Genomic DNA, 25,939 nt, shown 5'->3' on the forward strand with positions numbered 1-25,939 from the left:
TTACTGTTAAACCTGAGGGGTATACAGAAGCTGCTGCGCTAGACTGAAGCCAAAAGCGAAGTACACACCTCTGCAATCCAGTAGATGAAAGGAAAAAGGGATCTGAAAGAACTTGCACCCTGATTATAAGGGAGAGCAAGCAGCTAGATCCTGCTAGTCTGCAAAAGGGTAATGCAAGTGGAGCCAGCAGCTACTGTTTTGGGAAAGCCTTTACTCCAGCAAGCACCAAGAGTCCCTCCTGTAAGCAAAGGTAGTAGAGACAGACCCCGTGGAGCTTCAGACCAGGCTCCAAGGAAAGAATAAGCAGAACATGTGTGATCCTCAAGACAACATTACTGAACTGAAGCCCTCATTTACAAGTAGGCCATGAGAACATGGGGACTGGGTTAGAGACCCTCATGTGAGTAAAGGAGGTTGTCCCTCCAACATTCTTCAGGACTGTTCTTGCACAGCAGCACGTGGGTTGGAGTGGTAACCACCCTTAGTAACGCTTCTCTACAGCTCAGGAGCAACTTGCTATGGCAATAAGTCATTCAGAAGAGCCTTCCAGGCTCACTTCTGACACAAGCAAGCCAGCTTCTCAGGAAAGAGGACCTGCTAAGGACAGCATATGGCAGGGATTGTGAACTGTGTTATTAGAAATTCTAACCCAGCTGAAAGGCAAGTTTGAATATAGAAGCTGACAGCCCGTCAATCTCTCTCTCTGGGCCTCACCTCCTTCCTCATGGAAGGCCTTTTACAAAGCTAATGCTCATCGTTCCCAAACCAGACTACTGACAGCTGCAGCAACTTCGTTAGCTGCAGTGTCAGAAGCCTTAACCAGAGCAGGAGTACAGGGATCTGAAGCAGGGAACACCGGCAGAGACATAGCCCAGACAGCCAATTTCAGGTGAGCTAGCCCCAAATCCACTCACAGCCTTGCTCAGTTTGCTGGCTATGCATTCCTACCCATAGTGCCTGAAACACTGGGCTCTCTTCCTGACCTTACTGCAGTCGCCTTTGCTTTATATGGCTTCTCATCTTCCTGGTCCAGTGCCACATTCAGGATCTGTGGTTCCCCTTCCAAGAGCTCATCATCAGCCTGGAGGGAAGACAACCTCAATATAGCACCTGCTTGATTCCTGGTTCACCTCTAACACCTGACTAACTCTAGACCAGGAACACTGTCCCTAGAGGCCACATCACATATTAGCCATTCCCAGCCTAACCGCTTCCTGCACATGGTCACAGGTTGCACAAAACAGTGGTTTAAGTTGAGCTTTCTCCAGGAAGAAACAGCTCTCTCCTGAGCCTGAGAGCTCTGCTCTTGAACTCCATCAATCTCAGAAGCCTTTCCATCTCCGTTCAACTTCTCCAAGTAAAACAGTTGCCAAGTAGGAAGGTCCACAGGGCTCATCCACAGGAAGGTATCTTTTCCCACCTCTTCTATGTCTCGATCAGCTTCAGACCATGGACTCTGTCTGCAAAGATGGGGCAGCTGAACTTCACCAGACTCACTCTTTCAACTTCATTTTCCCCTGCCTCCCAAAGTTACTCGGCCTTTTACCTGAGGCTTCCCTATCGCCACACCACATCTGTTAAGAGAACACCTCATCACACCCAGTTCATTGTCATGTTATACCCTTCCCACTTGTGTTTCAGCCCACTGCCACCATCGGTGAAGAACTGCTGCCTTTCCCATAGCAATGCCCACCCTACTCCCTGCAGCACCTCTGACCCATCTCCCTTGGAAGGGCAGTTGCACAGGCAGCTGACAGGCCTGTAACACAGCCTGGCTTGGATGAGCTGAGCCACCATGCACATGAAAAATGAAGCTTGGCAGACAGAACAGCCAGGTTCTCCCAGCCAGCACACAACACTCAGGGTCTCAGCAGGGAAAGCCAAGCATTCCATACACATGCAAGTCCAAATGCCTGCATTTGGCATTGCCCACCATCCATACCAAGATGTGCTAATAAGAAAGCACCTGGAAACCCAAGACTTGTGCATCTTGCACCACAGCTATGGCCACAAGAAGTGGCAAGTTCAGAGCAGATACCCAAAGCCCTATGCACAGAATACAAAATTATAAACCCACCCCAGACAGACTCTTTGAAAGCAAGGTGAAGGTTTCAGCTGCAGCCTTACTACTCACAGGCACATACACAGGGAGGGAACAATTAAGGCAATACCCCACATGTTACCATCCACAAACTCATGCATATAAACTGTGCAAAGTTTCAGCCATTAAGTATCAGCCTCTGGTTTCTTGGTCTGTGATGCATTTAGAGCAGCTGAGTCCACTCCTAACCATGGCATGCAGCTCCCTTACTTGGGCAGTACATTGTGAATGCTTCACTCATTGCTGGCAGAAATATGGATGAAGGCATCACATGAGCATTTCCTTGCCTCAGATTATATCACTTAGCACCCCTTCAGCATAAGGCTGTGAGACCCGATCCTTTCATCCCAAGACCATCCCAACACGTTTCCCAAACACATTGGAAATTCAGCCCTGGGGTGGGATGGGGGAAATTCCACCTCCTGAGAATATTTGCTGCCTCAATCACAGATAGTCCCCGTGTTTTATACCCTGGCCTTCCTTCTCTGATTTGACAGCCTTTGCCCCTACTCCAGCTTTTCTTCTGCCCTCATACCTGCTCAGCAGTCTTTGAGAAAATTATGTTAAGAGCATCTTTTCCTATTCCAGAAAGCAGCCAGCAAGGTCACTGTGCAAGGGACATAGATGTCAGAACCCAACATGCCCTGTGGGCTTGATCCTCACCTCACACATTCGGTTACAAGGTGGCACCAAGCAAAACCACAGCTAAGACCCTGGCTAAGAAGCCTGAACGCAATCAGGAGAGGACAAAAGGAGAAGACTGAACACTGCTCATGCCACCAAGGCCAACAGGATAAAGTGGGACGAGGAGCCCTGTACTGCTGCATAAGATTTCTGTTTGACACAGGTTGGGAAGGCAGAGGAGGATGCCCATGCAGCAGTCAGCGAGGAACTGGGGATAGAGGGACAGACAGCAAGGCCACCTTTTCATTCAGCCACTAGCCAGAACTCAAGAAACTGCTGCTCAAGATGCTGCTCCATCTGTTCCCTCCAGCTCACGTAGCTTCCCATGGACACTCGAGCACATATTGCTGAGCTTCATAGTCAGGCTGGCATGGGTGCTGCAACTCTTCTCCCAGCTGCACCCAGAGCACAGCAGCTGAAAGCGTTAGGGCTGCAGGGTCTGGAGCCTGCAATAACACAAGTTCAAGCGCTTGTCAGAAAGTAAGCACAGCTCTGCACTGAGCATGGAGCACAAGGGCGGCATAGCTGAGAGACAGTCCCATCATCAAGCATGCTTCACACATCCCGTTTCAAAGGCCAGCACCCAACTGCCATGACCATGCCCCTTGCTCCTCTTGCTGCAGACGACACCAGGCCTGACTTATCAAGTAAATGTCTCCCTAGTGCTGAGCAGAAGCAGCCATGGTGGGGAAGAGACATTAGGAGCATCAGAAAGAGGTTGTGTGGGGAGCGAGCAGCATGCGTGTAAACGAGCCTGTAACGAGTTTGTAATATGCATGTGCGGCGCGGCCTGCGCAGCGTCATCACAATGGCACAGGCACTTTCCCGCCTCATTGCCTCCCAAATGGATTTTAAATATCATTCCGAGGACACAATTATTTAAAACGCTGAACTAAACACTCGCTAATGGGAAAACGGCGTGTGGCCTGCAGCAGCCATTCCTCATGGGGCCACTCTGCCCGTGTCATCCTATTCTCCAGTCCCACACCCTGCATGGGGCCACATGGAAACAACCTCCTCCCGCTTGGAGACCACGCAGGGTACCACTAGGTAACTGTCCTGAGCCCAGCCCAATACACATTGCTTATGTGAGAACATGCTTCTTGTCCTCAGGCCTCAGAGAAGCCCTTTGCCCTGTTCAGCACTGGGGGCACAGCAAGGCAGTCACTGGGGCTCTAACAAACAATACAGCTCCGTATCAAAAAGCACCTTACCAGATAGCAGGTCTTTCAGTCCTGTCCCGCCCCTGCCATGTTTGGCAGCAGGTAATACAGGGCTATAAGAAAAGAGGACATTAGAAGAAGGATGCCTTCCGACTCCCATTGTTACATAGCCCTGGAAATTATGGATATCAAATAAGACTTTTTCACATAATTAACTTCTGAGTACATCCCCCACCTCCAGTGCACAATCCCAAGCAGGGAAGATGAAGCAGCATTACTGTTGGCTGCATGCAAGACTCCAGAGTGAAAAGAATATGAAGAAACAGAGAGGAAACATAAAAAAAAACCCCAACCCCCCCAAACAAAACCCAATGAAACAAACTATTTGCAGCAGTCCTTGCTAGGGAGAACTTAGATGGAGACACAGCTCCAAGGATGCCACAGATCCTCAGTCCCATCACGGTACCAGCAGCATCAGGGATAACAGAGGCTCAAACAGCACTGTGTGTGTTCATGGGGGAGCATCTCTCTGACCTTTGATCATCACTCACCTCCCATTCTCCAGGCAGGGATTCTGGGCCACCATGAGTTACAGACTCAGAGTTACCATTACTCAGTGACAACAGCCTACCTCAGACCAAACCAGAAAAGGGAAGGGACATAGACCAGCCCTGTCCCCACACACCAGCAGCTGAACACAGAGAGGATGAAAGCCCCTTGCTGGAGCCCTGGCTGCACTTCAGAGGTTCATATTTTAACAGCTTTGGCATCACCAGAGCTATCCATCACCAGCTCATTTTCCTCTTCCTCATTCCTGCCTATGCTATTTGGAACAGTGTCTAATGATGCACCAGAGCAGCCACCTGGCAGCACTGCTGCCAAGGGATGCAACAACATGGGAAGAGAAATGCACGCAGGTCTGCACACTGATGCCAGCCCCCATTGTCCAAAGAGCTCCTGCCCCTCAAACCTGCCCTACTCATCATAGGCCTCAGAGATGCTTTGCCTTTTGGTCCCCACCCTATGAGAGAAAAGAGCACATAAGTCTTATCTCAGTGTTCACTTACAAAAGTGAAAACAGCGAACACAGACATTACTGATATTTTTATGAACGCTTCTATTCAGTTTGTCACAGTACAATGTTCTTTCAAGGGCGTTGAAGAATAGACCAAGGCAAAAAAAAACCAAAACACAACAAACCCAACAGAGGTTACTTTTAGACCATGGACATGTATAACTTGGTAAGAACAAATCAGATTATGTAGACGTGGGGTCAGGGACAAGCAACATGACAGTGCTGCAGTGTTGTAGCATTAAGAACTCAGTGGGAGACTTGCAAGGGAAGACCTGGAAAAAGACAAACTCATAAACGAAGGCAGCCCCAAAACACTTTAAAAGAGTGCCTGCATGGGCTCTTAGTTAAGGTCTGCTTTTTACCATAACCTGAGTGTTTCTGGGTCATTCTGCAGTGACCAGTTTGTTGTGAATCCCTGCTGGTTGGTAGAGTCTACTCCCTCCTCCCAGAGCAACTTAATTCAGAACTCACCTGATCCATGAAGGCATCGTGGCACAAACAGGGCCTCAAGTCCAGTCTGGAAGAAGCTGAGCTGTGGAGTAGTGCTCAAAACATCTAATCTGTGCTAAGCGTGCAGAGTGATCCCTCAGGAAAGAAAACTGTTTATGACATCCTGTATAAGGGCAGCTCTATGGGTATGTACCGCGGGGAAACAACCAGCACGACCCCTGCACAGTGATAGATGAATCCAGCCTCATATGGGAAATGCAAACAAAGACAATCTGGGCAGGTTCAGGGCAGAACTCACTATTCCAAGAGCAACCATCTCCTTCTGCCTCCCAAGCTAGGTGCATCTGCGCAGCTGGCTGCCCTTCCAGCTCTGTAAGGAAACACAGGGATGTAGTAAGAGGAATACTAGGCCAGTCATCAACTCTATTTTCCAGAATTTAGGGGAGAAAAATAAAGAAGAGGTGGGTGGACATGAAGCAGGATGCACAAATTACAGTATTGGAGAATCAAGCACCTGCACCACCAAAGCCTTACTTCTTTTGGGCTCATCCAGTGCTAGATACAACACCAGATACTTCCAGGAGACAGCCGCTCATCTAGCCATAAATCAGCACCTTATCCGGGCAGATGTCAGCCAATTACCTGCTAAGAGAGACAGAGTACCACGTAGGGAAGTTGCATGGTCCGCAGGCAGCCTGCTTCAAGCTGGACAGCACCAGGATCCTGCGTGTGCAACAGGAATATACCGGGCATCAGGTAGTCCGAGAGAGCCACCTCTGGGGCAGAAGCAGAACTGCAGTTCCAAGCTGTTCCATGAGCATTCTCCGTCCCACAAAAAGCATAACTGCACATCCTACAGCCAGGGAAATGTGAGTGCTGCTGGAAAGGGGAAGAAAACTCAGTGTGGCCTAGGGAGCAATAGAATAGACTGGGCAAGGAGATGGACTGCTCACCTTCTGGATGTAAACAGCAGCCTGCTCACAGTCCCATTCCTGGACTTTGACGGGTCTGATGCTGCATCCAGATGAGTCTCCACCATGAACCTGGCTCACAGACAGCACTGACACATCCACTCTGCCACCTGCACCAGCTGCACAGCCTCTCCCCAGAGCACAGCTAGCCACAATGGCTAAAGGAAATAGAAATACAGCCCTGCTGGGCAAGATGCTGCTCCCAGCACTGCTCAGAACCAGTTCTGACTTGCAAGCAGGGCACTATAAAGAAAAGAGCACTCTTCTGTGCTGTTCTACAACCAGAAGGAGTGGAGTACCAGTACAAGCTCTTTCCTCCCTCCCCCAGCAAGCACCATAACGCATCAGCATGGCTCAGACTGAAGGTGATATGCTCAGTCCTAGTTCTGCTGCCTCCTGTACTCTAGGAGTAGCACGTGCATCTCATCTGGTCCATGCTACTGAGCTAACTCACCCCAATTAGACAGAAACAAACATTTGTCACAGTTCTATGATCATGAAACTCAGCATCACCTCACAAGCCTTGTGAAGTCCACCACTATCCCACATACTGTCACCAACCACAACTCTGGTTCCTCCTGACACTCCAACCCCAAATTTTGCCAACACTGGAAGACCTTAGAACAAGGCATCCATTGCCAATCTGAAAGTGGCAAAGGACCTCCACCACATCTCCACCCAGAACACAGTGCACATCTTTCCTTTATGCCACCACAGATGCCAAGGCAGCACCTCCATGCAGGAACCCAGGGACAGCCCTGCACACCCTGAGAAGGTGCTGCACTCGTGGGACAGTTGGGCTGTCCCCTTACAGCACAGATCATGCCCTCCACCATCACTCTGGACACAGCACTCACTCAGCCTCGTGGGCTGCACAGGCTCCATATGGACAAACAGAATCTGCTAATGCTCCCTTCAGGGCCCTGGCTCATTCATGTAGGGAGCACCTGGGAGCTCCCAGCCAGCCTGAGGAAAAACAGGCAGGACCAGTCATTAACGGGATGGCCCAAGGCAAAACACAAGATGATCAATCCTAGCCCAGTTTGTAGCCCTGCAGGACAAAGTTCTCTCTTCAAAGCCACTGGAAGCAAGAACAGATGATGGCCACAAGTCCTAGAAAGAAAATACCCTTTGTTTCTTCTGTCAGTCCAGCTCTTTTTGCACTGTTTCTTCTTCCCCTACCTGAAAGGGAGAAATTTTTCACCAAGAGGTAAAAAACAAACAAAAAACCAAGGAAAACCTTCAGAGCCCATCAGGAAAGAACAAAACACCTTTGAAAACAATTTATAAACAGAAGAAAAACCCGCTACCACTGCTAACTGCACCCCACTAACACAGAGGGATTTAGTCTCAGCTCTGACTGTAACAAACTGAATAACCAGCATGCTGATAACCTGGGCTGGTGCAAAGAGGCCCAGCACAGGAAGGAAGCACTTGAGGAAGAACAGCAGGAAGCTCAAAGTCAACATAAGCATTTAGCAATCAGAAACCTGAAAACTGAAATAAGAAGATTGGAGAACTGTGGAAGAACCCATCCTGCCTTCCATAACAACCCTAGCTTTCCACAAGTATCCCTGTAATCTCTGCTCTTTGTTGTATTTTATTTTCAACCAGCAGCTGTAATCCAGTCCTACCAAACAATCCAGATGTCCACAGTTCAAACTGCCTTATAGTTTGTAATGCAAAGATTAAAGACATGATCCGTGGTTTTATACCTTTATCTGCAAGCAGCCAACAGGAGGTTTTGCTTTTTTAGCTGCATTAAGTTTGAATACCAACTCCTACAGGACTCCACAAGACAGAAAGTCTCCATTTATGATCTCCACTAACAATTTGTTGAGAACTGGACAGCTCAGAGAAATCAGCCTGCTATTGGGTGCTCCATAGGTGACATATGGAGCTAATTAAAAGTGACTCTTCCTAAAAGTCATAAATGACAAGTCTGTGATGCTATCGATCAAGTCCATGATTTGGTAAAGTAAGATACGTTGCACATAAACCAATTCAGTGCCTTATGCTCTAGCCCCTTAATTTATTACCAAGCAAGTCTTAGAGAAGAGTTTCTTTTATTTTACCTGGAATTAATCATAGACTAACTGGCTCACACTTAATAATGCTCTCCTCCTTTCCAAGAGTGAAACACATTCCCCCTCTGCCCCTTTCCTGCTACTCCAGGTTTGGTTTTGGCTTTTTTGGGTTTGGTTTGTGTGTGAGGGGTGGGTGGGTGTTGTTTAGTTATTTATATTTAAATAAATGCCAGCAGATCAGAGACCTCCAGCCTATTTCTTCAAAACCCAGGTAAAAGTTATGGACACACCGACCTTGAAGCAGTTGTCCCATCTAGCTGCTATTTGTTGCACCCACAAATGAGCAAGGTAGTATCTTTCTTGGTTTAATAATACTTTATTAATCAAACACAAAAAACTTTATTAGAAACAGATGGTATTGCTGTACTTACTGCCTACTTCTTCATGCCAGGATTTTTGTTGGTGGTGGTTTTTATGTGTATAAGTTTGTATTCACTTCTCTACTACCTACAGATACTTTTAAACTCCATAAAGGAGGCATGAAGCCTACAGCCAACAGGTATTTTCCACTTATCTATGCTACATCTTCATTACGCCACCCTCCAGCACCCCAGTTGCAGCTTTCTCTGAGCCAAGTTTGGTTTTCAGTTTAACTTTGAGCTCCCTCCATCACCAGCTCCCAATTCTATAAACATCTGAAAAGGTTTCAGAAAACTCACTTCATTTTGCCACCACCTTCCTGAAACCAATTTGACAGAAAACTTGACTAACAGCTTTCCTCCTCTGAAGGATGACATTATTGACATGAGGTCTCCATCTGCTCACCTGCTTATGATGAGGACAAGACCTTAGCAGCAGCTGATGTTAAAAGCCAATGGCTAGACCACCTTTATTCGTTGTAAAGGAGTGAGACTACAGGTAACTCAGTTGAGCTGCCAGAGGTTATAATGGGAAAATGCAGAACATTCAGATGCCACAGCAACTTTACCAGCTTGCATCAAGCTTCCAACATGCGCTCCCCACACTGTAACTTGTTTAGAGAGGAGCATGTGAAGGGGAATTTAGCTTGTGACAAACTAGGACAGGTTTATGCTCAGTCCTTTTTCTGGATCATTAGTTAAACCAATCCCACACTTCTGTAGGTGGGCTAGATCCCAGGCTAAAAGTCCTTGCAGTGGCCAGCAGCATGCCAAGAGAACCCTTCACCTTTTCCAACACTTGCATCCTTCCTCCTCTTAAATTTGGATTAGCATTCTGCTCACTCCCCCCTTAGGAAACACCCAACCAGCACCTGAAGAACTTGCAGCTGAGCAATGGGAGCTCCCAGCACTTCTTGCTCCTTACCCAGGCTGGACCACCACAGGTACCATCATAGCAAGTAGAACCGTCCCTCCTGTTCTCTTATTGCCTACAGCACCACCCAGGACCCCCAGCCACTACCGCGTGTTGAAGGCAATGGCTGCCCCATACCAAGTCAGCAGTGGGAGAGGGCGATAGGCAGGACCAGAGCAGGATCTCCTCCAGCCTCCCATCCCACTGAAAGCTCTGACCCAGCTCGTTGGGCCCCCTCCAACATGTGCCAGCCCTATCCGTGGTGATGATGTACACTCACTGCCTTCTCCTCCCATCTTTCCCCCCCAGTAGCACCATGACAGGAGAGGCACACTCAGTGCAATGGGACTTTATTGGGGTCTGGACAGTTATTTGCTGCTGGTATATTTGGTGACAGCCTTGGTGCCCTCAGAGACAGCATGCTTGGCCAGCTCACCAGGCAGCAGGAGCCGCACGGCCGTCTGCACCTCCCGGCTGGTGATGGTGGAGCGGTGATTGTAATGGGCCAGGCGAGAGGCCTCCGAGGCCAGACGTTCAAAGAGGTCATTGACGAAGGAGTTCATGATGCTCATGGCCTTAGAGGAGATGCCAGTGTCCGGGTGCACCTGCCGGACGGTAATCAAGCACTGTCTCACAAACCCATCATCCTGAAGTGGGGGCCACACTTCCCTCCCTTCTGACAGGGCACTCAAACCCCACAGGGACCCTCATTTTCCACCTTAATGGTCTCAAGTCCTGTGCCACTTGCATTAGACTGAAGAGAGGCTTTGGGATTGCACTGGCAGGAGCCTCCACACAATCCCTTATGGAAAACCAGCCTGTGAGGAGTGGAGGTAGAACATGAGCTCCAAGTCTTGCCTACAGGATCATGCAGGCAACTGAGGCCCAGACAACTCATGGTTACCTCTGAAAAGGTCTTTTGCTGATCTCCCCAACAGGAATTACCAGAAAGATCTACATTCTTGCACAGAGGGCCAGCACCAGTCCTATTGCCTTTTACTCAATCATTTATTTAGGCAAAGCTATTTACTGAAGCTTATTCTCACCAAGAAACCCTTTCTGATTGAAGCCCATTTCTTGCCTTACCTCTTGCTCAGAATCCCCCCCACCACGTACTTTTGCGAATAAGCTGGGGCTCTCTTCTACCCACTTATTTTGTTTTCCATCTCCCTAATAAGCAGATTTCCCTTCCCTCTCTTTTGGCAGTTAACATGCAATGGGCAGAAGTGACCTTACGCATGAAGCTGCTTCTAGCTGAAAAGAAACATTTGCTCACCTGCTTCAGTACTTTGTAGATATAGATTGAATAGGTTTCCTTCCTCTTAGGCTTCTTCTTGGACTTCCTGTCCCCAGAGGCAGAAGCATGACCATGCCTTCTCTCACTTGCACTCATCTTGGTCTCTAACAGAGCAATCAGTAGGTGCCATGGGGCTGGTTATATACTAAAGGCAGCAGCACCTGACCTGCCCCAAGTGCACTCCCAAAGAGCAGAACACACACCTGTAACTGATGGCTCCACTTTGCACTAACTGAAGGGCAGCTAGCGTGGGAGGACCTTGGAAATTACTGACTCAATTAAGTTTTCAGACCTGAGAAAAGCTCTGAGAGTAACATGGGCAAAGAGGTGGGCAAGAGCAATAGCATCTCATTCACATGGGGCAGAAGCGTCAGAGGAAAGCTGTTCCAAGGTTTTGGTGAAAGGAGCTTTCCTGCTTTGGTAGAGGGTATAAACTGGAGTACTGCTTTCAGAACCAAATGGGTGGAACCTCTTCTGTGCTATGTAACAGATAATGCAATCAGTGGAGATTCAGTAATTGAAGGGATTATCAGTCTAATGACTGAACTATAACATCCCAATAGCAGGTATTCCTCCCACTATCTCAGATAGCCTGCTCCTGGGAGTCCTGCCTGCTATACATAACAGGGCCTTGAAGGATGGAATGGAGGCAGGGGGAGGGTGAACATCCTGAATATGTATTTGATCTTGGAAATCAGTGACCACACCAGTGCTGATAACTATGATGCAGGAATTAAGCCAGGAAAAAAAACACGTACAGCAAGCACAGTACAGAAGAGAACAAACAGGAAGTTTCCTGTCCTTCAGATAGAAAAGGAAGCTTTTCTCTGAGCAGGCATCACATCAGGTGTTTCATAAGAGGGTAATACCTTTGAGATATGTAATGTACTTTTGAGGGAGGAGGCACTGGTATCTTTGTGCTGCCATCCACACTGTCCCCTCCCCTGCTCAGGGCCTCCATTTATACTGCCATGTTCTTAGCAGATCACATCTTCCAAGGAGGGAGTTTGGGAGACTTGCTCATCAGTCACTGTGCCAGTGCTTGTGCAGACAATAGTGTTTCACTGGATTTAGGTTTATTCTAGGCCTGTCCTCATGGGAAGGCACCTGATCACCCACCCTTAGTGCAAATAAAAGTCACAGTGACAAGCAGGGTCTAAATATCACAGAAGGGCTTCTGGTGTGCAAGAACTGAAGTATTAGTGACCAGGTGGAACATGCTAGAATGGTCACATCAGTGCATTCATGACAGAGAATAGGCTTGGGCATTGAAGATAGGAGGTAGTGGGATCCTTCTGGGAACAGTAGTGACTCATACTGAGAGCAAGGAGCAGACAAAATCACTACCTGTGTTTTCTATGTGGCCATGCATTGACAAGGACCAGTACAGGGCTTCTCTCCTGATTTACATTTCACACACCAGTTTACAGACCTGTAAACAGCTGAGATCTTTGTGTTGGGGAAGACTTCACTGCGGCTGAAGCTGTTTTACCTTTTCTCCCAGTCACAGCAAACAAAAGCTCTTTCATGCTGAAGGAGCTGTTAGCCCTTGTACCTCTCCACAGCTCCCGCTGCATCTGGCACCAGCAGTTATATGCACACAGCTTGGTTTTTTGACAAAATCTTTAGTTAGAAGAAAGCCCTTTGTGGAGAAGGAGCAGTGACTGGTCACTAAGCACAGGGAGTCATTAAATAGCAAGGGCAGAGGCTCATCCAGTGAGCAGTATGGTCAAATCTGTACTCACAGACTGGGGAATTACCACTTGCTTCCCTAGATTGCATGTGCTAGAAGCTGTCCAGTGTGGAAGCCGTGTGCTCATCTTGACTCATCCTTGTGATATTTTTGTAGTTTATGGATCGACTCACAACACAAAGACAAGGGAATTGCACTACCTTCCACTTGATGTAATACCTGCCACTTCTGGCTGTGGCTGTGTCACTTTTAGACTTGAAGCAAGAGTAACGTTGTAGAGGCTCGAGGCCCCTTCTTTCACAGAAATGACCATCCGAGCAGCTAAGGAGCAATTCTCATCATTTACCTAGATACAGTTTTCCTTTTTTGCATGACCAGAAAAGGCCTAGCTCAAACAGTTCAAAATGCCACTGCCCAGCTAGTGGCTGTCTCTCTCGCAGACATCAGTACTACAGGCCATATACCTGCCACAGCTGCTTCAGCGCAGTCTTACAAACTGTCAGCATAGAACAGGTTTAAACCAAGCCTGAAATAACAGACTGATACGGCATGTATGAGTATATACTTCATTTTACAAGTCTTAGCCTATTGTGACCTCTAGTGCAGTTAACAGCTACTTTTGCTTTGAACATGTATGTACCTGTGGTCCTTGTTTGCTAACTTAGAGACCTGTCTGCAACTGAGAAATTCCTCGCATTTTGCAGCAGCAGACAGCTAACACAGCTAGAAGAAATCTCAAACTACTGTCCATCATGCTGGCTGTCAATGTTCCCATGCCCTTCTCAGGATTTAGTATTCCCAAAGAACTCAGTGTAGGGTTTTATCCTAGATTTATTATTGCCACCATGGCTCTCAATTACTAATCTGAAATGGAGAGATTAGTTGTTGCCAAATGTTTGCCAAGAATCAGGAAGAGCAGAATGAACAGCTCTAACCTCAGGCAGGACTTCGTGACCTCACCATTCTCATAGCTACTTTGCAACCCTTTCCAAGTCACCAACATCTTTCTAAAACCTAGAGAGCAGAACAAAGCCATGCATTCATCTATTCTTGTTTCAACTTTGGTGACACCAATCAGCCTTTACAGTAATTACTTATGTGTGGGTTGCTTTTACTCTTCACTGTCCGTTAACTTCTGAGTACTACACCGTGAAACTTTTCAATGCAATCTAGCCTTTTCTGCAGAACTTGAACAGCATTTATACTAACCTGCATTATTTCCTCAAAAATAACACTTCCCCCCTCAGATCATTGCTAAACCCACTGAAAAACCTGATGCTCTGCACTGTTTGCTGGAGGCAGGTCCCAGTGTGACGTTTGTCCTGTGGATGACCTCCAGCGCTTCTATAGCAGCAGACGCAACTTGGATGGTTCAGTTGGAAAAAAACCCCAAGGAAATGCTTTACTCAAAAGGTCAGACCCACAGATAGTTGGCATCCGAGAAAGTACTACAAGAGAGTGAGTACAATTACTCCATATTTGTCCTGTTCTTCAATTTCCCTGTTGACATGTACTGGTGGAACAGGTTACCAGGCTACACGAGCCTCTCACATAAGCAGTACAGCCATTGTCACATGTCAGAAGTAATTAAAATGACAGCTCACACTCACAGGAATTCTATAGGATTTGGATTGTTATCTTTTTCTTTAGTATGTTTTGTTTTAAAAAGAAATGAAAACTGTATTTTATTCAAGCTTCTATGGCAGAGGGTGAGGTCTGAAACTTTTCTAAAAATTTGCCATTAAGAACAAAAATAAACCAACTTTAGTCAATTAGTCTTGTTTAGTTATACCTGCAGGGAACAAATAACCTCATAGTGCAAAAATGCTAAATTTTTGAGTCTTATTATTCGACCCATGCAATTCAAGGTGAAGGAAAAAGCACACGGCTAAGCCATTCTCTTGTAGACAACAAACACACTGGTATTTTATAGATGTAAATTCTGTTTCCAACAGCCAATCTTCAGAATCCTTTGAAGTTTTGTCTGTCAAGAAAGCATGTGTGGCTTGCACCCCCTTCTGTCACAAACTGGAAAATACAGTGTTCACTGGACCATCAGAGGCATCCTAGGTGTAAGAATCATACTCACTGCTCTGTATACCTCCAGAGCTCAGTACTAACCACTTCATAGATCCCATGAGTTCTGGTCATAACTTTGGTAGTAACTTCACCCCAGAAGACACGGCTCTGCATCCTCACTTAAAACTCAGCACTAGCTGATCTCCCCCAGCATGCCCCAATAACTACTATGGCTCACAAGACAAGAGTGTTCTTCCCTCTTTATTGACTGGTGGATTCTCAGGCAGATCTGTTAATTACACTGTTAAATAATAGTTAAAAACAAACCAAGGCCAGAGGAGTTTGACGTGAAGTATCTAAACTGAAGCAGAAATTGGGAAGGAAGAGGCGGAAGAAGCTGGGCTGGGGTCTCCACTTCTGTATCACTGCAGCTCAGACACCCTAACTGCCACTGCCATGATCCGAGATCATTAGATTCCAAGGCCTGGCTCAGATGGGACATCATCTAAATATGGAAACGGTTGCCCAAACGTAGCCAGATCAGGAGAGAAGAGATCTGTCCAGATACAGAGGTGCAAGGCAAGTCAAGGGGAAGCAGTATTGCAGCAATCCTAGAACACAGCCAGAGATAGCAGCAGAGTCCCATTCCAGTCGGCAGATGGGCAAGTCACATTGGCCACTGTCAGTTTCCACAGTGAGCACCTGACCGACTGCTCTAGAGCTCACATGTTGTGGGTCTTTTTGGTGAGCTGAGGATCCTCACCCACCAGCTTTGACTTGAGATGTTCCTTGTAGGAGAGGATGTCGCCTTGCCACTTTGTGATTGTCTGCTTCTCACAGACCCAGATCTCCTGTGCAACCTGAAAGCAAGCACAGGACAGGTTTACAGTGCAGCATTTAATAATTTTACCAAAGTTATAAAATTATCCAAAATCTACTCTCTGAAGAAGTCTGGTAAGAAAAAAGTAAGGGCTAGGGCTGGGGTTTCACACTTCAACTACCAAAGAAAAACACCCGTAGTGAAATATCTTACCTGGTGTTTTCTGCATATTTATACAAGATTCTTGAACTAAAAATCCTTGACTCCTCAACATTTCTTTTTTTTTTTTTTTTTCATGAACTAAGGAGGTATCCTGGGTTCAGCAGTAGCAGTCATTTTTCTCCTTCTTAGTAGCTGGTGCAGTGCTGTGTTTTTGACTTTTGGCCTGGGAACAGCACTGATAACACCGATGTTTTCAGTTGCTGCTACGTAATGTTTACTCTGACCAAGGACTTTCTGAGTCTCATGCTCTGCCAGGGAGGAGTGAAAGCCAGGAGGAAGCAGAGACAGGACACCTGACCCAAACTAGCCAAAGAGGTATTCCATACCACAGCACGGCATGCCCAGGATGTAGAACTGGGAGCAGTTACCCGGAAGGGATAGAGCACTGTTCGGTCAGGCTGGGTATCAGTCGGCGGGTGGTGAGCGGTTGTATCCTCTTCGCTTGTTTTTCCCTTATCATTATTACTATTGCTGGCAGCAGCAGTGGTTTGTGTTATACCTTAGTTACTGGACTGCTCTTATCTCAACCCGTAGGAGTTACATTCTTTTGATTCTCCTTCCCATCCCTCCCAGAGCCTGGGAGGAGGAAGGTGGGGGAGCGGGCGAGTGGCTGCATGGCTGACTGGGCTTAAACCACAACAGGAGGAAAGCCTTTCCTGCTAAACTGGGCATTGAAGGGAAAAAAAAAAGTAGTTCTTGACCTGAACTACTTGCATGTAACACACTGAAAAATAAAATTACACCTGAACTTGCAGATAAAGCTATAGCTGATAAATCAGCACTTGATATTTGTGTGTACATGGTGCAATTTCCTTTGCCTGTGCAGACTGAGCAATAAATTACTGTGCTCCAGTATCATTTAAGAACACCTGGTTAAGGCCCCTATAGTGTCATTGCCATTTAATTTATTCTTCACTTCTAGGGTTTTGTTGGGGTTTTTTTGTTTCATTTTTTTTTTCCCAGTACCTAATGTGTTTCTAGGCCAGCTCAGCAACTATTTCACATGAACATGGCAAGGGAATCATGTCCACAGATTTCTTTGACTCACAAATCATCTTGGGATGAGTCGGTTGAAAACACCCGGTATAATTACTTAGAATGTTAGAAAGGTGCTCTGACAAAATTCACTACTTTTCTTACCTGCTGGATGAGTCTGAAGTCATGGCTGACAAGCATCATTCCTCCTTCGAAGTCATTAATAGCATCTGCCAGAGCATCTATTGTTTCTATGTCCAAGTGGTTGGTGGGCTCATCCAGGAAAAGCATATGAGGATTCTGCCAGGCCAGCCACGCAAAGCACACACGACACTTCTGCCCATCAGAGAGGTTCCTAATGGGGCTCACCTGACAAACACAGACACTGTTTGCAGCTCTGCAGGGAAGCTTACACACTTCCACCCTGACCACAAGAAACTCAGATCTCACTGTGTTTCTAGCAGCTACATGACACAAGAGGACAAAGTCTAGTCAGTCTTACACCTAGGCTAAGCTTCTCTCACCAGCAGAACAAGGGAATTCCAGGGACTTCTGAGAAGTGTCCGTCACAAAACCCAGCTTGTGGTAAAGGTTCCAAAGGGAAGTTAATTGAGGCCTGACTAGTGTTCAGCGCATACTGACACAACCATAAAACTACTCTCAAATTCTGGAGTGACAAATGGAGAACAATGTGAAAATCAACGCTGAATTGCAGTGATGAGGACAACTCCTGTCATACATGTGATGTATGATATACAGGAACATGTTCAGACTTAAAGCACCACTGGTGATCCTACCACGTCTGAGCAAAGTGGTCCCCACTCCCAGTTGAAAATGTGTTCTAGCATTTCTGCCTGCTATTCATCTCAGCAAGAAAAAACAAACTAGTTCAAGTTACAATTAAAATATGCTCGAGTTTAGGTCTATGCCACAACTTGTCTTCCTTTCACCCAGATTCTGAGGTCACCCACTCCAACCCACATATTGTTGCAATGCGAAGAAAGTTCCTATGAGCCATGAGTTATTTTTTCCTCCAGTTTCAAAAGCTGAGATGGAAAAAACCTTTTGATGCTGTCGTGTGCTATACTGCATACTGCATCACACTGTCAGACATCAACAGAGCAACAGAAAATGCAGCAGCTTTACTTCCCTCATGAGCAAAAAGCAAACCTCAACTGCTCGTACTCACCTGCTGTTTCCCTGTCAGACCATATCTGCCAATGATTTTCCTCATCTCCTCCTTCTCTTTGATCTCTGGGTAGCATTTCAGCATGTACTCCAGGGGTGAGAGGTCTAAATCCAACTGCTCTTGCAAGTGCTGACAGAAGAAGAAAAGTCAGCTTCAGGCTATGCAGGCCATCCACTTCATGGCCAAAAGTATTTCCCTCCCTTATAAGCCCTCTATACCTGCTGAGCAGAACACATGAGCCAATAAACCCCCTCACAGCATAGTCACTGTGCAAACTATAATGAAAGGAATCTCCATTTCAGGAGCAGGGGTGCTGCTTCAGAATAGCAGGCTTGTTCACAACTAAGCACAAGGCAACCATCTATCCCATAAAAGTCTAGAGGCTAAACAGAAAGGACCACAGCAAGCCTCTAGAGCCCATTCAGCCAATGGAACAGTTCCTTCTCCCATCTCCAGGCACAGAGAGGCAGCAGTGGGAGAAGCCTCAGAAACAGAGGGGCAAGATTCCTCATTCCTGACAGCTTTTTCCTCAGCAGTTCATGTCCCTGGTGGCTGCTGTAGGAAATACCTGGTGGTATCTACCGATCTTCACATGTGAGTGCTTGCGGATCATCCCATCTGTGGGCAGCAGCTAGAAAAGGAAGATAGAAACATTTCACCACAAAATCCCTCCTTTGGCTATATGCCGGAAATACAGAATCCAGATATCTCTGCTGTGGCACAGAGGAGGCAGCCTGCACACATAATGTGAGATACTGCAGCATGATCTTCGAACTTCCAAGGCCTGAATGGTGTGCTCTGGCAAGTAAATGCAGCTTCATTGAAGACCACCCCAAGAATCAAGGTCCAGAACAGAGTAAACAATGCAGGGAGCATACCTCTCCTGTGAGCAGTTTCAGCAGTGTTGACTTTCCAGCCCCATTGGGTCCAACAAGAGCTACACGGGTATCCAGGTCAATCCCAAACTCCAGGTTATTATAGATCCATGGCTGCAAACCACAAAAATCATGACACATATGCTTTTCCACTCCTACCCAGAACCTCCATGTTCCACCTGTAATTCTCTGTCCTCAGAAGACTTAGCATTAACGCTGCCAAGAAGTTTGATCCACTAGTCATTCATGCTGCAGCCCGATCAGAAAGCTTAGCCAAAAGCTTTACACTCCCAAACAAGGCAGGTATATAAGAAATCTCCATGCAACCCATGCACGCTCCCCATACTCACCCCATCCTTGGTGTATCTGAAGCTGACATTCTGCACCATAATGACAGGAGGAGGGATTTTTCCACAGGATGGGAAATAGAATGACAAAGTCTGTTAACACAGAATATCCACTTGTTAGAGACCCTGGAGCACAAGACAACCCAGTTATTCTGGTGTAACTATGTGTCATTACAGATATCAACCTGCAGACCAAGTCACCAGACTGTGACGTTTTATGAGCCCCTCTAGCAACCCAGATTTATTCTGATTAGTTGCCTGCCAGCTCACTTACTGGATATGAGAATCCCTATATTTTTCCACTTGAACCAAATTGGGGTTGTTCTCTTCAAACAAGTACAAATTGATCTAAGCATTCTTCCCCATCTTCTCCAACCCTCAGACATTCATTCCTGACTTCTGTGTCTGCAAAATAGCTTTATTGATATGACAAATCCCCTTCTCTCCCTAGAAAATTACTCCTCCTCTTCAGCATTACACTATCTTCAGTACAGTCATCCTTGACATCAGGAAGGGTATATCATTCTTGCTCCCAGTTATGCCAGCTATTCCCGCTCTCACAGAATCATGGAATGGTTTGGGCTGGAAGGGATCTTAATGTTCATCTAGTTCCAACTCTTCTGCCACAGGCAGGAACACCTTCCACTAGACTAGGCTGCTCGAAGCTCCATCCAATTTGGCCTCAGCTAAAGATCATTCTACTTATCTTGCCCATGTTTCCAATACTGATCTCCAGATGCAATCCCATGTCTCATCCTACCTTATCATTCACAACTCTCTCTGTCAAGCCAGCAGCCATCATTTTTTGAAGGGTCTTCTCCTTGCTCTGAGCCTGCCTGGCCAGCTTCGCACTACCATGACCAAATCGTGCAATGTAATTCTGCAACAAAACATGGAGTTAGCTGAAAGCCACAATAACAAGGTTGAGGAGGTACAGGAATGCCCACCTGCATGGGTATAAAGATGTTCATATAGCTAGGCAGATACCTTCATATGGGCAATCTGATCTTGCTCCCAGTGGAATCGCTTCATTTGATTTTCTTCTAGTTCCAAGCGTGTCTTTACGTACTGATCATAATTTCCCTAAAAAGAGACCATGGAACGTAATATATGTCCAGAAAACAGCTCCTCTGGTTTTGCCAGTTGCACAGGGCACCGTTTACTCACCGTGTAGTATTTCAGTTTGCGGTTGTGCATGTGGATTATGTTGGTGCAGACACCATTCAAGAAGTCCTGGGAGTGGGATATCAGCACAAGGATCCGCTTGAACCTAGAGCACCATGTAATTTACTAATTTGAGATTAAGGCAGGAAAATAATTCTTGCTTGCTGGCCTTGATAGTGACAAAGGATTTACATGCACCAGATCTCTCTTGCGTACAGATTTAGAATAAAAAGATAACAGCCTTGGAGATGCTCTGGGAAATCTGTGGTAAAGCAGCTACAACCAGATGCAGCATGCAAATACTACAGACATCCTCCATCGTGTTAAAACACTCCTCACCGTAAGAAAGCCCTTGCACATGTTCACAAAGAGACAAGAGCTGGCCACCCATCTGGTAGATGACTACTGCTACTGATGCAACTGACTCCACTAGCATCACACCTCTAAGAAGTTTCAACCTCTGCTGCTTACTTCCACCTTGGTACATCTATCAGGCACACTATGACTTGCTCTGCTCCAAATCTGTAAATCTGTATCAAGAACCCTTCCACAGATAAATGTAGCAACAAGCATAGAAGGATGTCTCTGGTATTGCAATAATTACACAACCACAAGAACTATAGACAGTTATTACAGTAGCGCTTGCTCATGTGCAGAAAAGATGTTCCAGCAGAAAAGCACAACATGAAGTAGCAAACTCCTTCATGCTTACGTTTTCAGCTCTTCCTCCAACCACACACAGGCATCCAGGTCAAGGTGGTTTGTGGGCTCATCTAGCAGCAGCATGAAAGGCCGAATGAAGAGGGCTCTGAAAAGAGAGGGGAGATGTGGGTAGGGAGAATGCAGGTAACCCAAAGCCTCTCAGCTCCGAGTTCTGAGAACTGTGTATATGACTCTGAAGAGCCAGGAGCAGGTAGGCAATCTCCCAGGAGGCAGCAGGCAGTTTAACACTCACCTAGCAAGAGCCACCCTCATTCGCCAGCCACCACTGAAGTCCTTCAGCTTCTTCCGCTGCATGGCTGGGCTGAACCCCAAACCATGAAGGATACGTGAGGCTCGTGCTTCTGCCTTGTCAGCATCCAGCTCCTCCAGACGTTCATATAACTCCAAGAGTTTCTCACACTCCGCTGAAAGAGAGCCTGCCTGTCAGCACTTCTACCAATAAAGGGCTCTCAGCTGCACCTCTATACAGCTAGGAAAGCTCTTAGTCCATCTGCTTTACTACTATTCAGCCCCCTCCATTCCTAAGCCTGAGACACTTCTTAAGAAGCTGCACAAATTTCATTCAAAGAAGTGCAATTCCACAGGACTTTTCAACTAGTACAGGGCAGCTGGGGGAAACAGGTATTGTAACATATAAAAACTCTGCCAAGGAACCCAAATAAAACCTCTTCTTCGGTGGGGAGGGAAATGAAGGAAATGTCCCTTGGAACTTTACCATCTTCATGAGCCAGCCGTTCTGCTTCTCGTTCTAACATGGCCCTCTCTGTATCCACCTCCATCACACACTGTAGAGGGGTCTTGTCACTGGGAGGCATCTCTCGGGTCAGGTGATAGATGTCAATATGCTCCGGAATGGGCACTTCTCGTTTTCCAATAGCTGACAAAAGCATGGATTTCCCTATGTGCAAACAGATACTCAGCAATTAATTGTTGGATTCACTGAGTTATAATGTCACAGAGAAATAAACGAGATGCAGTCAGACCCCACTGACTGCCTCCCTTTCCAACTCCAAAAAACCTTTGTGAATTTCTTGCCCAAGAGGCCAGAAGAACTGGAAACACAGCAGAGCTTACTGCCTCGCTGTGACAGGCTGCCCTCCCAGCAAAAGCTCACCACCCCAAGGACAGGACTGAGACATGAAGAAGCTCTTTGGAAACCACTGCAGTTCAGCCCGTGCCTGGATTTAAGGAACTTTATGTCTGATGTATTTTTCCTGCTGTCTAGCTAGGCGCGACATCTGTTACTAGGACCCCAGAATCTAAAGACCTCTAACATAGAGAAAAATAATGTACTCATCACTGGAGAGCCTAGGGGCTTTTCTGAAAGTTAAACCAGCTGGTCACTCTTACTAGCTCTTCAGTTACTCCTATATTCTGCCTCTCTGCATGTAGAGCATTGCTCTCTCAGGGGATAGTACAGCTGTTTTCCCATTAAAACCAAATCATACACTCATGCTGTGCAAGCTCTTTGACCAATAGCATCAGCATTGGGTTTACTGACACTACCAAACAAATCGTGAATCAGGCAGATTCATGAAGCCCAGATATCTCACCCAACTCCCCACAGAAACAAGTTCAAATGCACAGTCCAAAGCCAGAATGTAACCTTATACTTACACCAGCATCCTAGCAATTCCTCTTCCTGGGTGGGGAGATGGGAGAATGGAAACTACCATGTCCCAGCCATGACTGCCTAACTGCCTGCTTTCTTGTTTACAGCACTTATGACCAGCTTCTCAGCAGTATGGCATCTTCCCCAAGCTCCAAAAAACCCACAGCACTGTGCCCCACAGCTTACCAATCCCATTGAGTCCAATAAGGCCGTAGCGCCTTCCGGAGTTCAGCTCGAGTTTTGTATCACTGAGCAGCTCCTGGCCGTGGAAGGTCAGTGAGAGGTTAATGATGTGCACATCAGTACTGTTGGGATGGGAGGCCAGCACTCCTGTCACAGCACGGGCAGCGGCTTTCTTTAATTCAAAATCCTCCAGTTCCTTTGTAAGAGCATCCACCTCTATATGCAGAGACAGACAAGAAGTGTTACTGATTTACCAGCACAAGGGAAGCCACAAGCCTCTCTATCAATAGGCCCAGGATCACAAAAAGAATTCTCATGCCCCCATTTCTACAGAAACGTTGAGGAGGCTCAGATGCAATGACACTTAGCTTTTCAGCTTAGCAGATGGATATATAGGATATAACAGGAACTTCCACCTGCCCTCCAAATAAAATATGACCAATAGAACTAAATGAGCAGACAGAACAGCCAGCCTGTTATCCAAATAACAGGACTGGGACTAAACCCCACCGCTGGAAGGACTGGGGTGGGAAAAGAACTTACGAAGTATTGCTTTGCAAGCTTAAGGAAAGAGCTGGCCAAAAGAAAACTTGGGTAGGAAATAAATGAAGGGAAAGCTGAGAGGGCAAAAAAAGCAGCAGTACTGGAACAGGTCCTACCAATTGTTTTTTAGAAGCTAGTATGTCCATATGCATGCCCCCCTCTTCCTTTCCTCCTACAGTATACGAATCTTTCATCAGTTGCTGCCCTGAGTTACAGACTGATTTCCATTCCTTGGTGAGACACTGCCATTTGAAGAAGGGCACTGAGGATCTCAGCAATACTCCACCTGCCCAGAGATGAGGCCAGGGGCCCAGACAGTTTGTGTTGAAGCCAGTGAAGAAGAGCACCCTGGCTGTTAGCATCCAGCACTTCTGGCAGAACCACTCACTCAGCAAAATCGCTATTATCAAGTGCCTTAACCAAGAAGGAGTAGAACTGTTAGCAGCAGTGATGCAGGACCCTCTCTGAAAGCACGGGCAGCGCAGGCAGACCATAAGAAGCAAACCAGATGAGCACACCACAGTCCTTGACTGCCGACCTCTGCTCTTCAGCAGGCAGACCCACCAGCTCCTGCCCCACTTGCCCTGACCGGTGTCGCCGGCCGTACCCCCTCACCGGGGCGGTGGACGGGAGGGCCAGGCCGCTGCTCCCCAGCCCCACCAATAGGAAGGCAGTATGCAGATGAGCCACGGCAGCCGTCGGTATTGGCCGGCTCGGTCCGGGCGGGCCCGAGTCTCCGCCCGCAGCCGGCGGCGCGGAATCGGGCCGCAGTCGAGCCAAGCATCGGCTGGGTCTGGCCCGTGATCTGGTCCCGCCAGCACCAGTGCTCTGGAGCGTGCCGAGGGACCCCGGGGGCGCTCGGCAAGGAAAGGGCCCCTCGGGGGTGCTCTGGCTCTGTGTCGCACGCCATGCCTCCTGAAACAACGCACCGTGAGCTGAGCCCGAGAAAAGCCCGTGCGCCCAACAGCCTGCCGGTTACTGCGTGGGCTAAGTACGGCCAGAAAATAAACTCCGTGTAAGCTTTCCCTTGGCTGTTTCCTTTACGGAGGTCAGTATCTCTTTGTTGACAAAAGTCCCTTTCATTAAGGTAGTCAGGTTCTTAGTTTCTGCAAACCAGGTATGTCCCAGAGAAAGGGATGAATAGAAAGGCTCACAGCAGTATCAGTAAAAACAGTGAGAATTCAGACACTACAGTGGTTCCTGCCACAATTAAAAACAACAAAAAAAGCCTCAAAGCCAAACAACACCCCCCCCCAAAAAAAAAAAAACAAAAAAAACATAACCAACCAAACAAAAAAATCCACACAAACAAAACACCCCAAACCACAGCTCTCCAAACTAAACTAACAAACCCCACAAAACCAAAGCCAAGCAGGTCTGGGCATCAAGTACGAGAAATCGGGACAGTGTCTCCGTGGGAGAGAAGAAAGAGACACCATCAGCACTCTCTACCTTTACCCTGCCAGCCTCAAGCAAGGGCCGGGAAACCCTTCACTGCGCAGCTCAAGGAGAGCCACCAGCAACTCCCGGAGGTGTCCCGCCGGCTCGAGGCGGCCAAGACGTCGGACGCCGCCGCCGCCCCAGCACGGGCAGCAGCCCGCGCCCGTGTGGTATTTAGTCTGGAAGGAAGCCGATACCCCAGTACACTGAGCCCTGGTCACAACCGCATGCGTCCGGCCAGACGCTGCCGGGCTGACCCCATCGGCGGCGGGGGGCCCGTGTGGAGCACCCGGAGCAGTGGGACTGCCGTTACAGAGAGGCCGCCTCTCACCTGGCAGCGACGTTCCGTTGGCCTCCGGGGGCCGGACCTCCTGCGGCTCCGTCCCAGCATCGCCGTTCTCCTCTGCGGCGCGGCGTGGCCGCTGCCGGGCCTTGGCTGCCTCCTTCTTCTTGGCCGCCTTCTTCTTGGCCAGGTCCGAGGGCATGGCGCGGCGGAGGGGCTGCGGCGGAGGTGCGACAGGCGCCGTTAGGCCGCGCCGGCCCGCACCGAGTCGCCCCGCCCCCGTTCCCCGCCCCGGCTCGGAGCACGCGGCGCTGCCGGGCCTGACCGCTGGCTGCCGGCCCGGTCGCTGGGCTGCCCTCGCCGCGCCGCACCACGCTACCCAACCTAACCTAACCCAACCCAACCCAACCCAACCCAACCCAACCCGGCCCGACCCACTCCTCCTTCCCACCCCTCGACTCCAATCGCCGCGCCGCGCGACCCGGCCCGCACCGGCTGATCCGCGCCTTCCTTCTGTCGCAACAGGACAGCTGCTACCGCGTGCGCACACCCCGCCCACCCCCGGAACAGCGACCAATCGGAGCGCGAATCGTCACGCGCGCCGGGCGCTCCGCGGCTGCTCTGGGAAGCGGAGTCCGCTCTCCCCCGTCCGCCGAGCAGGGACCCAGCGTGCCGCGGGCCCCCCGCGCACTGCACCTCCCGGCGTGCACCGTCCCTGGGCCCCGCCCCCGGCGCGCCCTCGCCCGCCAGC

General features: G+C 48.1%; 2 protein-coding genes across 2 annotated transcripts; both read right to left on the bottom strand.

Moving 5' to 3' along the window:
- Positions 1–10,136: 10,136 nt before the first annotated feature.
- On the bottom strand, positions 10,137–11,210 carry LOC133208449 (late histone H2B.L4). Its single transcript, XM_061346281.1, has 2 exons — positions 11,080–11,210; positions 10,137–10,408 (listed from the first exon to the last, which is right to left on the bottom strand). Exons 1-2 carry the CDS (start codon positions 11,194–11,196, stop codon positions 10,172–10,174), a joined length of 354 nt encoding a protein of 117 aa, XP_061202265.1. The 5' UTR covers positions 11,197–11,210; the 3' UTR covers positions 10,137–10,171.
- A 3,847-nt stretch (positions 11,211–15,057) lies between these two features.
- On the bottom strand, positions 15,058–25,825 carry ABCF2 (ATP binding cassette subfamily F member 2). Its single transcript, XM_061346280.1, has 15 exons — positions 25,681–25,825; positions 25,237–25,405; positions 22,926–23,138; positions 21,843–22,025; positions 21,360–21,531; positions 21,117–21,212; positions 20,408–20,510; positions 20,228–20,323; positions 20,001–20,120; positions 19,244–19,333; positions 18,897–19,007; positions 18,587–18,649; positions 18,019–18,147; positions 16,995–17,198; positions 15,058–15,672 (listed from the first exon to the last, which is right to left on the bottom strand). Exons 2-15 carry the CDS (start codon positions 25,388–25,390, stop codon positions 15,535–15,537), a joined length of 1,872 nt encoding a protein of 623 aa, XP_061202264.1. The 5' UTR covers positions 25,391–25,405; positions 25,681–25,825; the 3' UTR covers positions 15,058–15,534.
- Between the last annotated feature and the right edge of the window lie 114 nt (positions 25,826–25,939).

The sequence above is a fragment of the Neopsephotus bourkii genome, unplaced genomic scaffold (genome assembly GCF_033783945.1).
Source record: "Neopsephotus bourkii isolate Nb327-2 ecotype Australia unplaced genomic scaffold, CSIRO-AGI_Nbou_v1 NB_272, whole genome shotgun sequence".
NCBI classification, from domain to species: Eukaryota; Metazoa; Chordata; class Aves; order Psittaciformes; family Psittacidae; genus Neopsephotus; species Neopsephotus bourkii.